The 16,645-nt window shown below is 39.3% G+C and overlaps 1 protein-coding gene across 2 annotated transcripts in view; it reads right to left on the minus strand.

Moving 5' to 3' along the window:
- The window catches only part of meltf.L (melanotransferrinL homeolog), a 34,626-nt gene that overhangs the window by 2,020 nt on the left and 15,961 nt on the right, over positions 1-16,645 (minus strand). Inside the window, exons 4-14 of one of the 2 annotated variants that reach the window (XM_041563301.1) lie at positions 15,965-16,147; positions 15,664-15,811; positions 14,631-14,698; positions 13,003-13,190; positions 12,194-12,371; positions 8,580-8,731; positions 8,403-8,499; positions 6,257-6,451; positions 5,551-5,707; positions 4,123-4,190; positions 1,694-1,881 (exon numbers count right to left, since the gene is read on the minus strand). In XM_041563301.1, coding sequence (XP_041419235.1) covers positions 1,694-1,881; positions 4,123-4,190; positions 5,551-5,707; positions 6,257-6,451; positions 8,403-8,499; positions 8,580-8,731; positions 12,194-12,371; positions 13,003-13,190; positions 14,631-14,698; positions 15,664-15,811; positions 15,965-16,147 — 1,622 coding nt within the window. Of the gene's footprint in view, positions 1-1,693; positions 1,882-4,122; positions 4,191-5,550; positions 5,708-6,256; positions 6,452-8,402; positions 8,500-8,579; positions 8,732-12,193; positions 12,375-13,002; positions 13,191-14,630; positions 14,699-15,663; positions 15,812-15,964; positions 16,148-16,645 lie in introns of both variants that reach the window. The other variant, XM_018263616.2, reaches the window with a different exon arrangement.

Below are 16,645 nucleotides of genomic sequence, written 5' to 3' on the forward strand. Positions count from 1 at the left end.
TTTAACTTTTTTTTTTTTTTCCTAGTTCTCAAAATGTAATGTTTCCATGTCAGTGCTCCCCCCGAATTTAAAACCTAATTCCATCAAATGATATCAGAGCATAACAGCATTTGAGCTTCGCATTGTGCCAGCCTTTATTACAAAAATAACAAAGATTTTTTTCCTTTGCTGATACAGAAAGATCTCAATAGCAGTGTAGCCCTTGAGATGAAACATTTCCCAGTGAGCTCTTTGGCTGCTAATGTTTTAAGGCTCTGTTAATCAAGTAGGCCATTTAGTTTAGTTTTTAGCAGTCATCTTTATGATTTTGATTTAAGTTTTCGCTATAAACAGTCCCAGGTCTTAACATTAATATAAAGTCATTTGGTTTACAGTTACTTGATAATCAGGCTTATTTGCAAGGTTAGGTCTTGTGTATATTCATATATGTTTTGCAAGGGATGGGAGTTAATAATATAGCTGGGGTGGTAGTAATAATGGGGAGAGGGCAATTGTTTTTCACCAAAATCGATGTTTTATCTATCATATTTTAATGTTTCATCCTCTCTTCGGACAGCTTAGTACATCTCTAGTCTACTTTACACTTTATTATTAGCAATATGAATGCCTAAACATTTTTTGTATAGCCAATAGCCAGTCACTATTATTCTTTTAACGACCCTAATGCCTGTGAACAATTAGCATTATCATGTAGCTCTTTGAAAGTTGCTTGTATATTGCACAGGTATGGGATCCATTATCCGGAAACCCGTTATCCGGAAAGCTCCACATTATGGAAAGGCCGTCTCCCACCGACTCAATTTTATTCAAATATTCCAAATTTTTAAAAACAATTTCCTTTTTCTCTGTAATAATAAAACAGTAGCTTGTACTTGATCCTTATTGGAAGTAAAACCAGCCTATTGGCGTTATTTAATGTTTAATTGATTTTCTAGTAGACAAGGTACGAAGATCCAAATTACATTACATTATCTGGAAATCCCCAGGTCCCAAGCATTCTGTATAACCTGTTGTATCTGTTGTTACACTTGGGGCATATTTATCAAGGGTCGAATTTCGAATTGAAAAAACATAGAAATTCAAATTCAAAAAGACCAACCAAAAGTAAGTCAAAGTTTTTTTTGGCCGAATAGGTCTTTTTTCGATCAAATAGGTCCGTATTCTATCGAATTGTAATTGAAGTTTTTCCCAAAAAATTCACCAATTGACTCCAAATAGGTTCTAGGAGGTGCCCCATAGGCTAAAACAGCAATTCAGCAGGTTTTAGATGGCGAATGGTCGAAGTTGAATTTTTAAAGAGACAGTACATAAATTTTGATATTCTAATTTTCAAATTGTTTTCAAATTCAAATTTCAAATTCAAATCGAATGCCATAGTCGAAGTACACAAAACATAGCTCGAAATTCAAATTTTTTGCATTCGAAAATTCACCTCGACCTTTGATAAATCTGCCCCTTGGTGTAATAACAAATTATCACAGATGACATTACTAAGACCATATAAGGATATATTTTACCGCTTATTCATGGTCCATGCTAGGGAATTGGAGGTTCTCCAGATAAGGGATTTTTACGTTATTTGGATCTCCATACCTTAAATCTATTAAAAACATTGCAAGATTAATTTAAACAATATATCACTCATTATTTCATCTATATTGTTGATAAAGCCTGAATGTTTGTGCACACTTACCTGGGCATTAGCTAAGAGGCCATACACTATGTATATGTTTGTATCAGGATGAACCATAACTGCATGCGCTGGAACCTGAGCCCAATTACAGTCAGTGTACTGGCTCACTTCTGCCCGAGCACCATTAGGACACAGTAGCTGAAAATCACTAGACTTTAGAGTCTGTGCCCAGGGCTCTGTACTTTTTCCTAAAAGAATAAAGGATTTTACATCTGAAAACCATTACCCAGGGGTGCATTTTCTTACATATTTATTTGCACTAGTGCAGCAATCTATATCAACCAATCACATATTAGTTTGTTTTACTCTAACTACATCGGCTCAATGTACAGGAGCTGATCCTTCATGGCATTCGACCAACTGGCCCACAGGATAAATGGACAAACACAGTACAAGTGGCCATACACTTGCATGGCCATATTCCATTGATATAATATGCTCAAACATGACAGATCATCTGCGATTGGTCAGGATCCTGCAGCAGACTTTTTCAGCTGATTTAATGGGAAGAGCACAATTGAACTCTCTACATAAGAACTCTAAGAAGGTTATTTCTCAAGGTCCGAATATCTGAACCTCAAATAATTCGTAGTTTTTGGAGCAAAAAAAAAAAAAGATGAATTTTTCGAGATTTAGTCCAATGGTCTAAAAATTCCAAATCCGAAACCCGGCATCTAAAAGCTCTCGAGGTCCTGTATAAGTCAATGGGGAAGGTCCCAGTGTCTGCGCTGATTTCCGTACCCATATCCGATGATTTTGGGGTTTCTGTGCAAAAAACTCTGTATAAATAGTAGTTTTTGCGGAAAACTCAGAAACCATTCGGGGAAAGCTCCGACCCCGGGCTTTTTTCTTCATAAATAGGGTCCATTCGGGAATTTCGAGTTGCTAGAAGTTTGATATTAGAAATACTGAGATTAATTCGGACCTTGATAATAACCCCTAAGATTAGGGGGTAGGAAGTTTCTGTAGTTGATCCAAAGAAATACAACTCAGAACTGTAAAAAACCAAAAGGAACCAGGAAAGTATTCAGAGCTACATATACAGTATAAATGCAGGATATTTCCACTGATTTATAGCTTATAAGTGTCCTAACATTCATTGAACTAGGCATGTTTTCTGGCATCAGTTGTGAGATTAAGAGATTTTTCCAGTCTTGTAACAGAAAAGATTCCAAGCTTTGACCAGCAAACTACAGTCACAGCAGTAGATTTAACACATGAATCATATGGGTACAAGTCATTATAAGGTGCAGTTTCTAAGCTGGTGGCAATTCTTCACTTTTTACTTATCGGCAGTGGTTTGAATGAGAGAATGTATGGAGATTAGGGCATGGGTTAGCAAGAATAATTACAGGCTGGAGACCCATAGAGTACCTTGTGGTGCCTAGCAGCTTGTCTTTACAATGGATTGTTTCTGGCTGCATGACAGGCACACTCACAGCCCACTAGTGATTTCAATTAGATTCACTACAGAAGCATACAGGATGACATGACAACTCCTAGCTGATAAGAATATTTAACTTTCATAATTATCCTAAATATTTCTAATGATACCAATATACAGCCAGATTTTGACAGATTTTATCACCCTTGACCTAGTTGGGAGCCTACTGGGCAATGTATGAGACAGAAGGATGACCCAGGCTCATTCAGATATAGCTTGGTAGTAAATATCATTGATCAAGGGCTGAATTGGACTATGCGTTTGGCCATCAGCTGATTCATGGGCTTTGGATGGACCCCCCCCCCCTAATTGATTGGATTCACTTGGCTAGACAATTTGGGTCAGTAAATAAGGGCCAGTAAATGCTCTGCACTCATAGCTTCATCCATCAAGTGAATCCAATGGCCAGATAAAATGAGACTGAAAAGATTTAGGTTTAACGTGTTTACAACACTGATAAAGATAAGGCAAGATTAATTGAATAATGCAGATCATCCAGTCAGGAGTCTACTGGGCTATGTATGACACATGTTGTTGTTCATCCTCATCAACATATGACCAAGGCTCATTTAGATATAGCAGGGCTGAAAATGCCAACGGCCATTCATTAAATCGGGCTGTGGATGTTTCTATTAGCAAGTGAATCTGATGGGCAGGTAAACTGAAAATATTTTAGTTCAACATGTTTACAGCACCAATATAGATAAAGCAAGGTTAAATAAATAAATAACTAGATAAAATGAAATATGCTGTTTACATAAATATTATTTAAGTTATAACTACTATTATTATTATTATTATTGTTGTGAGTTTCAGTTGTTCGAAATAAAAAATATCAGAGAGAAACATAATTTCAGTGTAGGATTCGTTAATCAGAAAATTAATTATTGGTGAAGGGTGTGTATACTTTTACAAGGCACTATTATAATCTCATCTCTCCTGTTGGATAGAAACCAGCAAAAGAATCAAGAATAAAATGAAATACCATCAGTAAGTTCAAACACAGTTGAATGTTTCACAAAGGCCACATCTCCAGTTTTCTCTGCCAGACATCTGAAATTTAAATGGAAACAGGGATCATTAAGGGCTTTATTTATTATAAGACTCAAGTTTTAGTGAGTCATGTGCCAGAAATGACATCATAACCTATGACATCATTAAGCATCTTTATAATAGATAGAATTATTACTGCTGTTAAAAATAGTGATGATAGAAAATGCCAAACTTTTAGATGTGCAGAGCTCTGGGGGTTGTCTACTGTCCTCACAGTACAGAAAATACACCCTGATTAAAAGAAGACTATGGGGCAAATTCACTAAAGCGCGAAGCGGCTAACACTAGTGCAAATTCGCCAGCGTGACGTTACTTCGCCGATTTACTAACGGGTGTTAGCATAAATTCACTATGGCGAAGGGACGTAACTACGCTAATTCACTAACTTGTGGATTTTACTGAATGTTACCTCTTGCGCCAGACTTGCCTTCCCCACCTCAGACCAGGCGAAGTGCAATAGAGTAGATAGGACTTGCTTCAAAAAAAAGTAAAACATTTTTCTAAGTCTCAAAAAACGCTGGCGTCTTTTACTTTTTTAAGGGTGATAGGCTGAAAAAGATTGTAAATTGTTGTTGGGGGTACCCTCCTTCCCCCCTACATTTCCTAACATATGGCACCTAAACTATACAGTGGACACATGTATAGGGCAAAATAACAACTCTATTTTATTTTATGAAGCTTTCCCAGGCTTGTGTAGTGTATTGTATTTGCTGCTACATATACGTCCATTGTACTTTAACTTGGCGCCGTATGCAAATTAGGCATCGCTAGCGTAACTTCACTTTGCTTGATGAATTAACGCTAGCGCAACTTCGCTACCTTTTCGCCTCCACGAGCGCAACTTCGGATTTTAGTGAATTAGCGGCGCCCTGGCGAAACTTCACCTGGCGAAGTGCGGCAAAACCAACGCTGGGGCAACTTCGGAGGTAAGTAAATTTGCCCCTATGTTCCTGTGAATTATCTGTAAAATAGATTGCTGTAGAAATATTGTTTATATGTTTTATTTAACCCAAAGTATATTGCTGTATTTAAGAATATCACTAAACGCTTCCACACTGTAATATACCAGGGTGCAATGATAAATGATTTATTATATACGTAAGGAAACATTGCCCCAAATTACCAAATTATAATGTAAAATGGCATAATACTGGCTTGGAATTTCAGTGCAATAATTTTCAGCCTAATCACCGCTCAGACATGGAGATAACCTTGATTTATTGAGCAAAGAGAGTCTCATGTGCCAAATATACATCACATAAAGGCATATGGCCTCTTTTGGACATAGCTGAAGCTTTTGATATAGCCGTATCTACAGTATTTCAGCTTGTTAATAATAAGATCAGCATATAGTGTTTACCTAAATGCACCAGAATACCCAAAATACCGTTCCCGAGAATCCTTCTCACACTTATTTTGTCCTCTGTCGTCACCTTTACAGAGATTGCACAGTTCAGGAGGCAAATATTTCTGGTTGGCCCCTGGTACACAACTCTCAGAGAAAAAAGTAGCCACAGCTTTGGAAAAAAAAAAGATAAAAAAAGGAATACATGATATTTATCAGGCAGCTTGAGAATTAGCTGAACAATAACAATAGACACACTAATAATAAGGAACTCATTTAATAAAGATTGGTATTTGTTTACTGAACAGTAACAATGCAAAATCCACAGAATAGAATGTAGTTTGATGAAGTAATATATTCTGCTTCTTAAATAAATGTGTCAGTCAGGAAAGTGTTCATAATTTAATGTAAAACTGCTTGGAATTCGGAGTGTGTCTCTGTGTGTTGCTTATAAATGAAAACACACCATCATTTCCCCTACCAGTACACCCTACAGATACCCATAATATAATAACCCAGGTTAACATACCACAAACTCCTCCCCCCCAAAAAAAAATGTGCCCAATGACAGAAAATATAATTCAAAGCAACTTCTCAACATACGTATATTCCTAAATGCGTGTTCTGCACTGATGCACATTAGCAGCTTTGTTACTAGATAAGGATCAGCAAGCCAGCAATAAAAAATAATTACAGGATCATTGAACAGAAATGGAAGTACCTTTGGCAGTATTGCATCCATCTGGCTTAATAAAGCCCTGCTTAATAAGAGTTCCTATGGGCACGTTCCATCCAGCGGTGCGCTCATAGCCTGTGTGGCAGGATTTCTTGCCTTTCAGATCATGAATGGTAAAGGCATTCAAAGGGTTTCTGTGGACCAAGGCCACTGCATAGTAACTACTGGACATAATGGTGTCTAGAAAAAGTGAAAAGGTGAAATAAATGGACAGCAGCATGCATTTACCATTACAGTGGATGTAGATGAAGCCCCCTGAAATCTGTCCTTTTTAATAGAACACCTGAACTGGAAACTGGCACTTATATTGCAGTGTCATCCACTGTAACCTGAAGCACCTTCTATCCACTTATTGGGGCAGATTTATCAAAGGTCGAGGTGAATTTTTGAATTAAAAAAAATTTGAATTTCGAGCTATTTTTGTGTACCTCAACTAAGGAATAGTCCAAATTCGATTTGCATCTGAAAAAGAATTAAAAAAATTAGAATATCGAAATTTATTGTGTACCGTCTCTTTAAAAATTCAACGTCGACAATTCGCCATCTAAAACCTGCCGAATTGCAGCCTATGGGGGACCTCCTAGAACCTATTTGGAGTCAATTGGTGGACTTTGAAAAATCAAAGAAAAAAATTTTGTTTGGGGAAAACTGATGCGAATTCGATCGAATGCACTATTACTGCGATTCGTACAATTCAAATTTGGGCAAATATTGACCTATTCGTTCGAAAACAGACCTATTCCCCCAAAAAAAACCTTTGATTTCATTTCGGTTAGTCTTTTTGAATTCGAATTTCTAAGTTTTTCAAATACGATATTTGACCCTTGATAAATATGCCCCTTAGTGTCTGCAAGTTACCCATCCATTTAGATTGGAATCTCTATGAGACAAGGACCTCCTTCCTTTTATCTCTTTGACACTTAACTCTGTGTGATCTCTAATGCCACAGTACTTTGTATGTATTTGTATCAGAGGCGGGCCAGGCTGGCTGGCCGCCCTAGGCAGAACCGGTAGCCAGATCGCCCCCCCCATCCCCGGCACTCAGTAGCTGCGGTCGCATCTGCATTCACGTGCACATGTGCAGTAGAGGCATTCATGTGCATGCAGGTAGAGGCATTTGCGCGTAGAGGCGCAGTACCGGCGATTGCGCACAAGTCTAGTGCCAGGTCCAGTCTAGGGTAGGCAGAAGAAGTAGCTGCCCAGTGCTCCCCAATCATTGCGCCCTAGGCAGCTGCCTCTTGTTGCTCATGTACAACTCCCAGCACCCATGATTCCAAAAGTTGTGTTTTAGCAACATCTGAACATTGGCTGATCACCCCATGTATGTATTAACATGTGGTCTCTAAGGGCAGAGACACGTGGTCAGATTCGGGGAGATTAGTCGCCTGACGACTAATCTCCTCTTCTTCAGGGCGACTAATCTCGCCGAACTGCCTTCCCGTGCCTTTCTGCCGGCTAGAATGAATATCGCCGGCGGGATGGCAATCGATGGTATTCATTTTCCGAAGTCACCCGAAGTTTTCTTGTGAGGCAACTTCGAGTGACATCGGAAAACGAAGAACTCAGAAGAACTCATCCCGCCACCGATTTTCATTCTAGCCAGCGGGAAGGCAGTTCGAGGGGAGATTAGTCATCCCAAAGAAGAGGAGATTTCTCCCTGAATCTGCCCGTGTGTCTTTGTTGTCCTTAGTTCCACACCAATGGATGTATCATCATATCAGTTATAGTAATTATTTCACTACTCACTTGCTGTTTTCAGAGCTACACAAAAGCCGCAAAACTTGTGGCTCTATCCAGCAAAGTAAATTTTTTCATGTGGTAATTATAAACCAAAAAAGCCAAAAGCTCTCCCAGTAATTAGGTTGACTTGGGTGAGATGTAAAATTGAAATTTTTTTCCCAAGGGTAAAAACAAACATCCTGACGCGTTTCGTATCTAGAGATACGTAGTCATAGGTGCCTATTACTATGTATCTGTAGATACGAAACAATTTGTACACAAAGTAATGGTTTGTTTACATTATATATGAAATGATTTCACATTTCTCAAATGTTCTTATTCTATTATCAATGTAGCATATGCACCTGTACATTTACTATTTGGTATGTTACCTGCCTCAGTTTACACCTACCGGGATAACCCTCTCCAGCGGCTGGCACCAACCCATATGTCTTCCCAGCTTTATAAATGTCTCCTCCATTCAATGTCACTGCATCAACTTCTTTTTGCTGAGTGGCAAATGAAACAAATGAGTAAAAATAAAGACGAGAGGGGGATAAAGAGGATTGAGCAAGCTAAGCACACTGACCTGTATCATTTTCATACAAGCTTCAGGGCTGTCAGCTGAAACACACTGGAGCGATGGATCAAGAGACTTATTTTTAAAGGCACTGGCCATATCGGCACACTTCCATATCTCTTGTGTGGATAAGGTGCACCAACGCAGGGATTTAGGCAATTCTGAGGATAATTATTGCAGAGAAACATAAAATAAAGCAGCATGCCAAACAAATGTAGCTTTTGCACTATCTAAGACCCTGACTGGCCAATATTCTCAAGCATATATTAAAGGATGGAGAGGACAGACCCATTAAAAAGTGGAAAGTGTGATTCTGATAATTCAGCTGATGCCCATATTCATGGCCTGGCACATTTAACTCATCTTTATATAGGTCATTTGCTTGGATTAGGACAGTCGTGAGCTCATATGTAAACACTGGTCAGATTTGCATCAGAGCAGTAACCTATCTTTGTGATTGCCAGTTTTAGTTAGTTGTGGGTAGATCAATGAAAGCGAAAATCCATTTGGTTACTGCCCAGGAACAAATTTGCCCAGTCAGGGTAGGATTGGAGCCTTGGGGGCCACCCGGGGCTGAAAACAAGGGCCCTCCTGGCAGTCCCCAGGGGCCCCCTCCAGACCTCCAGTTCCTGGGCCCATGCGTGAACACGTTGTGCCGCGTGCATGTTAATTAGCGGTGGTTAATTTCTTTATGGGGCAGCTGGGGGAGTAGGTCTGGGCCAGCGAGGGGGTTTTTTCCCGGTGTCCTGCCAGCCCAGTCAGTAACTGTGGCCAGTGTTTATAAATGACCACATGGTAATTTGGACAGGGAAAGTTGAATCAGTCTTAATTAGCTGTTAATAATACAAAAATGGAAATATAATCATATGCAATAATAAATACAGTGTTCGGAAGTATGAAATGTGTGTGGATTAAGAAGAATTAGGTAGCATTAGGTAGTAGTACTGCCACAAATATTTGATTTCAGGGGTTTAAGTATGTTTGCACTGAGCCAGCACAGAAGAGCACTGGGTATCCCTGGGGTCCAAAATACTTTTCCAATCAGGGCACTATTTGCATTTGTATGTTCTCCCTGTCCTTGTGTGGGTTTCTTCCCTTACTTTAAAACACACAGCTAGATGAACTGGCTCTAGATAACATTACCCATAGTGTGTGATTATAAGCTCCACTGGGCAGGGACTGATGTGAATGCTGTATAGTCAGGGCTTCTGTGGTGTTTATACAAATGGCCTGTAGATGTCACTGTGCCCAGACTTATACTGTACATACTTCCTGACAGCTTAAAAGTGAAAGTTACTGTTGTGTAATGGCTGTGTGACTCTGCTAATAAAGCACTGTTATACTCTACTCATCCTCGGCTACCCAAAACTTAACAAATGGCGACAAGGATGGCTCTTCTACCTCTGCAGCAGCCTGCACCTTTTCTTCCAAACCCTGGTGAGCCTACCATACCTTTTACTGCTTGGATCCGTATGTTTATATGCACTGTCAGTGTCAGTACTGCTTCTGCAGACAAGGGACACTCCATTAACATGATGCCTGATACAGGTTCAGTTGTTTCTATACTACCAAAGGATATTTTCTTGAAATACTTTGCAAAAGATCCGCTTGTTGCACCTGCCCTGAAACTGGTCAGTCACTTAAATGAGAAAGCAAATCAGGCCGCACTCACATTTCTGCCCAAATTTGATATTGCGTGCACGTCCAGTAGCCCATTCACATTGGCTGCTCCAGAGTATACAGATTCCATCCAATGGACAGCACTCCCTTTTTCAATAAAACCGTCTTTATTCTTATTAGGACAGCAACATGCCACTTAAATGATCCAATCCCTGTGCTTGGTTGCTTGCCAGTGACTGTACAATTTGAATCAAATACTGCAAAATGTGACTTTTACATTGTGAATAAGGGAACTGCTATACTTGAAAGGGATCTCTTTGCTGCATTAAACCTACACTTAGTTGACAGTCTCATTACTACAGCACCAGTGCCTGCCACACAGCCAGTGTCTAAAATTTCACCACAAAGCAACTCTTCACTGGGTTGTGCAAAGAACTTTGTACACAAAGTTAAATTGAGACCGGATGTAAAACCAGTACCATTTCCTGATTCAGCATGGGAAAAACTTGCTATTGATATTTTCGGTCCTTTTACAGATGCTCCTTGATTTGCTATAACCTTGATAGACTATAACAGTAAATGGACAGAAATTGCATTTGTTTCTCATATTACATCAGCTACAGTAACATTTCTGTCTACAGCAGAGAAGGTAATCCAAAGGAGTTAATATCAGATAACGGACCACAGTTTGTCTCATATGAGTTTGAATCCTTTCTGAGAGAGAGGAATATTGTGCATAGGAAACCTTCAGTGTATTACCCACAAGCAAATGGAGAAATCGAGCGATTCAACAGAAGTCTGAAAGAAGCACTACAGACAGCAAATCTTACAGGGAAATCTTGGAAAGTATTTACAACAGAGTTCCTACATAACTACAGAGCAACCTGCCATGCAACAACCCAATCAGCTCCAGCTGAATTATTACATGGCAGACATCAAACTTCCACAAAATACTGTGCCTACAAAATCATCTACTGCTGACATTGTGAAACGTCAACAAGCCAAATGCAAGGCAGAAAACGTGGTGCCAAAGAAGTATACTTTCAGCCTGGATCTTTAGTCAGAATTAAGAAACCAGGAATACTGAAACAAGGACAATCTAAATGTACTACACCTCTTGAAGTGAGACACCAGCGAGGACCATACACATATGAACTGTCGGATGGACGCATATGGAATGCTAGTCGTCTTGCTCCTGTTAGATATGACTTTGGAGAAGCTCCATTTGATGAAGGACATTTTCCTACCCTAGATGCCAACTGCAATGTGCCTGAAGAAAGTGAACCTATAAGGCGTACTGAGAGAATCAGAAAACTACCTGCATGGACCCAGGACTATGTCATGTGAATAATGTTTATTATTGCTTTAAGATGCATTGTTCTTGTTTTTTACATTTGCCCAAATGCTTTCCTACTATAGGGGGAATATGTGGTGTTTATACAAATGGCCTGTAGATGTCATTGTGCCCAGACTTATACTGTGCATACTTCTTGACAGCTTAAAAGTGAAAGTTACTGTTGTGTAAAGACTGACTGACTCTGCTAATAAAACACTGTTATACTCTACTCATCCTCGGCTACCCAAAACATACAGTAACAGCTTCTCCTGCCTTGAGGCAAAGGTGAGTGGACAGTTACCAGTGGCAGCAAAAAGCTGCCTCCTGGTAATTTTAAGAGACAAATTTATGTTTAAAATTTGTCTCTTCTAGTGCAGAGGGCAGAATAGCCCTCTCTGCACTAGCAATGTAGCCCCACATGATCTGCTTTGAGTACAGAGAGGGTGAGGGGGGCAGTATTGGGGCTGCTGTCTCAGGCGGCAGCAGCCCCAGGATTGTTGCTGTGTACAGTCTCTGTAAAGTACAGTGAAATATGTTGGCACTGTATAAATAAAGGATAATACTAATAAGTCTATCAGTGCCTTAGAAAGACTAACAACACATACATTATGGTAAATATCTGCTGCCCATGAAAAAAGTACCATATATTTGCTAAGAATTTGCTTACGGTCAGGTTTACAGTCGATTCCTTTCATTGCCTGCAAATACTCATCCCCAAGCCAGGTCTGATATGTCTGGTCAGCAATGGCTCTCAGCTCTGTTGTCATGTCACTGAAAAGCAGGTTGTTACTGTTGTATGCCGAAGAGTCAAACATCTTGAAGCCAGAACTATGGCTATTATATCTCTGCTGCAAAAAGGAAACACACTGCATTTTCGAATCCACTGCATCATCATGAAACAGTAGTGTCATTCACTAGTAAAAGCAGCAGAGTTATCAAACAAAAGAAAGAGGAAGAACCACTTCTTCTCAATGTTCTCATGAATAAAACAACTCTCAGTCATTAAAAGTCCCCTTTATTAAAAATATATACTATGTTTTTAAATCAAAGTATTTTTAAACATCATGTCGGCCTATGTGTATGCAATAGAACTGGGGTAGGATTGTGGACAGTGCACACATCTATTCTGAATTAGCACGAAAATTAGCACAATGAACTCCTTTTAAGGGTTTTATGTTTATAAACTGGATTTTTCAACTTTACTTCAACTGTTGATTAAATCACAATAATTAGTAAAATATACAATACAAAGAAGTAGTAGTGGCATTTATACAATATTTAGATAATAAAAATAGGCAAACGTTATGTGACAGATTTTGTTGTAAATGGTTGATGATCATACTCCAGTTTTTACAATAGACATAAATTATTAAACAAATCACTTTACACCATTTATCTGATATATTGTATGTATTAAAATAATTTATAATTACATAATTATTAAAATAATTATTTGCTCCAATATGTTCAACTCACCTGCCCATCGTGAAGCATTTTATAAATGAGGGCTCCATCTGTGTTAATCTGGGTCATAACAGCATGAGCAGGAACCTTTGCTAGGTTACACTGTCTCCATTCACTGACTTCTGCGCGGCTACCATCTCGGCACAATAACTCGTAGTCAGAAGAAATCACGGCCTGAGCCCACGGATCTGTATTTCTACCTAGAAGTACGTTACCAATTATGGCTCTAATTTAACTAAGGATCTGGTACAATACAGCTCTCCTGGGTATGGGCATGAATCTAGAAGGAAATGTGTGGACATTAAGGTCCTTCTCCCCCTGAAGCCCAGGCCAGCTGAGGGCGCATTTGATTTAAGACCTTTTCAGAAGACATTTGTTTTCCCTCTTCCTTATATGACTTTTGGCTGGAGGGGATCGAATAAAGGTGCCCCTGCCTAGCTTTGTGGCAAAGGGGGTTTGAAAACCCTTGCCTCCTCTGGGCCTTTTGGCTGAGCAGGTCAGGGATAAAGGGGCCCATCCAAGTCTTTGGACGAAGGTGGGTCTAAAGACTCTATTCTAATTGTGTGCCTTTTGGCCAGGTGTCTAAGGAGTTTGGGACTTTTTAAAGATAAGTCCATTTGCACCCTTATGCATTCTGGTATATATGCACTAGTTTGCACTGGGTGATGAAGCAGTGACTGGGATTAAAATAAAACATAGACATAAATCTGAATGATGGAAAAGCTAACAGAGCATTCAAGGGACAGTTACATTCCACCGTCTATGTGGAATTGCCAAATGCAGGCAACGCTCCATATAGAGTGCGTCCTAGAATGATATGCAAAGTATTGCGACTGAGGACAGAAAGCATGACAGGGTGCAAAAAACCATTGATTTCAATATTATTTTTATTGATTCCACAGTCCACTACCCAGTTTTACAGCACTGCAACATCTAATAACTCCCCCACAGAGCACATCCATCTAACCCTCTGTAAAGGGCTTCTATATACCAAGTATTGGGGTTCATAAAATATTATAGAGTAATTATTAATTGTCTCCTAAACTGAGAGAATGTAGTTTATTCTGGCCAGTGGCCTATTGGCCAATCCAGTAATAAGATTATGGGACATTCTTTCCTGCTGAATCATAATATGTGTATATTTGTGGACATTTTGGGGCAGATTTATCAAAGGTCGAGGTGAATTTTCAAAGTTAAAAACTTTGAATTTCGAGCTATTTTTTATGTACTTTGACTAGGGAATAGTCCAAATTCGAATATCGATATTTATCATGTACTGTCTCTTTAAAACTTCGACTTCGAACATTCGCCATCTAAATCCTGCTGAAGTGCTGGGGGTCCTCCTAGTACCTATTTGGAGTCAATTGGTGGACTTTGAGAAATCAAAGTTTTTTGGGGGAATCGAATTCGATTGAATGCGCTATTCCTTCGATCGCATGATTAGAATTCGGCCGAATACAGACCTCTTCGACCAAAAAAACCTTTGACTTCACTGCGGTTGGTCTTTTTGAAATCGAATTTTGAAGTTGTATCAATTCGAAATTCGACCCTTGATAAATATTCCCCCAAGTGTGTACACACAAATATATTTATGAAAACGAAAATAAACATACATTTCCAGAGAAATAAATTATACTCACCATCTGAATTCTCAGCCACTGTGCTATGCTTTATAAATGCCACATCACCTTGTCCTTCAACCAAACACCTAGAGAGAAATTCACACTGCAATATGTAAATGTCAACTGTTCCCTGGACTTATAACCAAAATCTCTACAAAGTCAAAAGTAAATAAATAAAAAAAAATGGCAAAAAGATAAAGGTGAAAAATATTTATTTTAGCTAAACTGACCTACATGTGAATAATGCCATGTTGTATAGATATCAATGGGAAATACCCAGTTTTGAATACAAAAGGGGAAATTAATATTGCAAGATACAATGACACTTTTCAAATAATTCGTTTATTTTCCTGAATAAAAGATTTTAAAAAAGTATATAGGGCCTCATTTATTATTGTGAGCAAAGTGCAAATTTGGACACAATTTGCCATGTCTTGTAGTCAGAATGAAGTGTGCCTAATTCTTTTAGCGCATCTGCGATTTGGCTATTGAGCAGCCCACTGTGGGAACCCTGGAACAGTTGCCTACTTCTGAGGTGGCAGTAGCTCCAGAGTTCCCCTGCATCATTAGGTACAATAGAGCAGAGGTCCCCAACAGCCGGGCCGCGGACACTCCTGAACTGGGCCACTGAGCCCAGCCCACAATTAACGTGGGCCAAATTGGATACCGGCGCACCTGAATTGGACGACGGCGCACCCAAATTGGATGCGACGCGTGCAAACTTGCCGCTGGACCCCGTGACCGCGACCCCACCCCTGGTCCTTGCAAAAGAAATTGCTTTTGCACCGGTCCTCGGTCCAAAAAAGGTTTGGGACCGCTGCAATAGAGTATGATTCAGAACAGAGACAGGCAATGAGCAGAAGAATACAGAAGTCAAGGAGCACATATACAGTACGTTTAAGGAAGGTGATTTTTCCTGTTTCTACATACAGGGAAATATACAGGTCTGCTACTGCAGTGATGTAAGTAAATGGCCCCTCTTGTCTTGTTGTTTTGCAATCAGTTTGCCTTTTCTGCACAAAGTGCAGCATTCCTTGTGCTACGTACTTACCTGAAAGCTCCACTATAGCCACTGTATCTCTCAAGGCTACCATTTAGCTGACACACATTGTTGCCATTGGTATCTCCAATACACAGCTGACAGAGATCTTTCTGGATGGCACCAGGCACACAACTCTTGGAAAAAAAGCTGTTCACAGCTAGAAGCCAAAAAGAACTTATGTAAGGCATTGGCCAAGGCCATTGTACAGTGCCAGCATAGTCAGATATTTCATACACATGGAATTTGTCATATATTGATCATTATGACAGCAGCTGAGCATCAGAAGGGTAATTAAAAAAACTGCTGTTACCTTTTTGGATATCACAAGCTACAGCAGCAATCCGGCCAGTGTCAATGAGATAGCCAATGGGGACATTCCAGCCTGCATTCTTCTGGAACCCAGTATGACAAGATTTTGCTCCTTTCAGATTGTTTATGTTGTAGGTAGAGTTTTTTCTTACAACGGCCACAGCATAGTATGACGTCCCCATGCCTGTCCCAAACATAAGAATTCTAGGTAACTTTGCATGCATAGAAAAGGCTGCTGCTATCCGGTGGTTTCCTTAGGTACTTATTATACACAGAAAACATTTATACTCTAATAATGTTCTGAATGTACTTTTGTTGTAATATCATAGCTGTGCTTCCATGAAGTTAACGTTTTTTAGTGAATAATATACCCTCAATTGTAAAATATACTGATATAATAAAGTTCATAAGGAGCCATAAAAGCACACGGCTGAAGGCCTTATACAATAAAATATTCAAATTCTTGAGTGAAATAGTAACATAGTCAATAGTAACATACTAGTGATGTAATTAGTTATAACTGGTACTCAGCGATGTCATTTCTGTCTCATGACACAATGAAAATTGCGTATATATTATAGTAAATAATGTAACTTCTGTTGGAAAATTTGAGGATATATAAAGTCACCTTGTAGCTCCATGACCTGTATATATTTATAGGGACATAGAACTCCTTGGTGAC

The sequence above is a fragment of the Xenopus laevis genome, chromosome 5L (assembly GCF_017654675.1).
Source record: "Xenopus laevis strain J_2021 chromosome 5L, Xenopus_laevis_v10.1, whole genome shotgun sequence".
Taxonomy (NCBI): Eukaryota; Metazoa; Chordata; class Amphibia; order Anura; family Pipidae; genus Xenopus; species Xenopus laevis.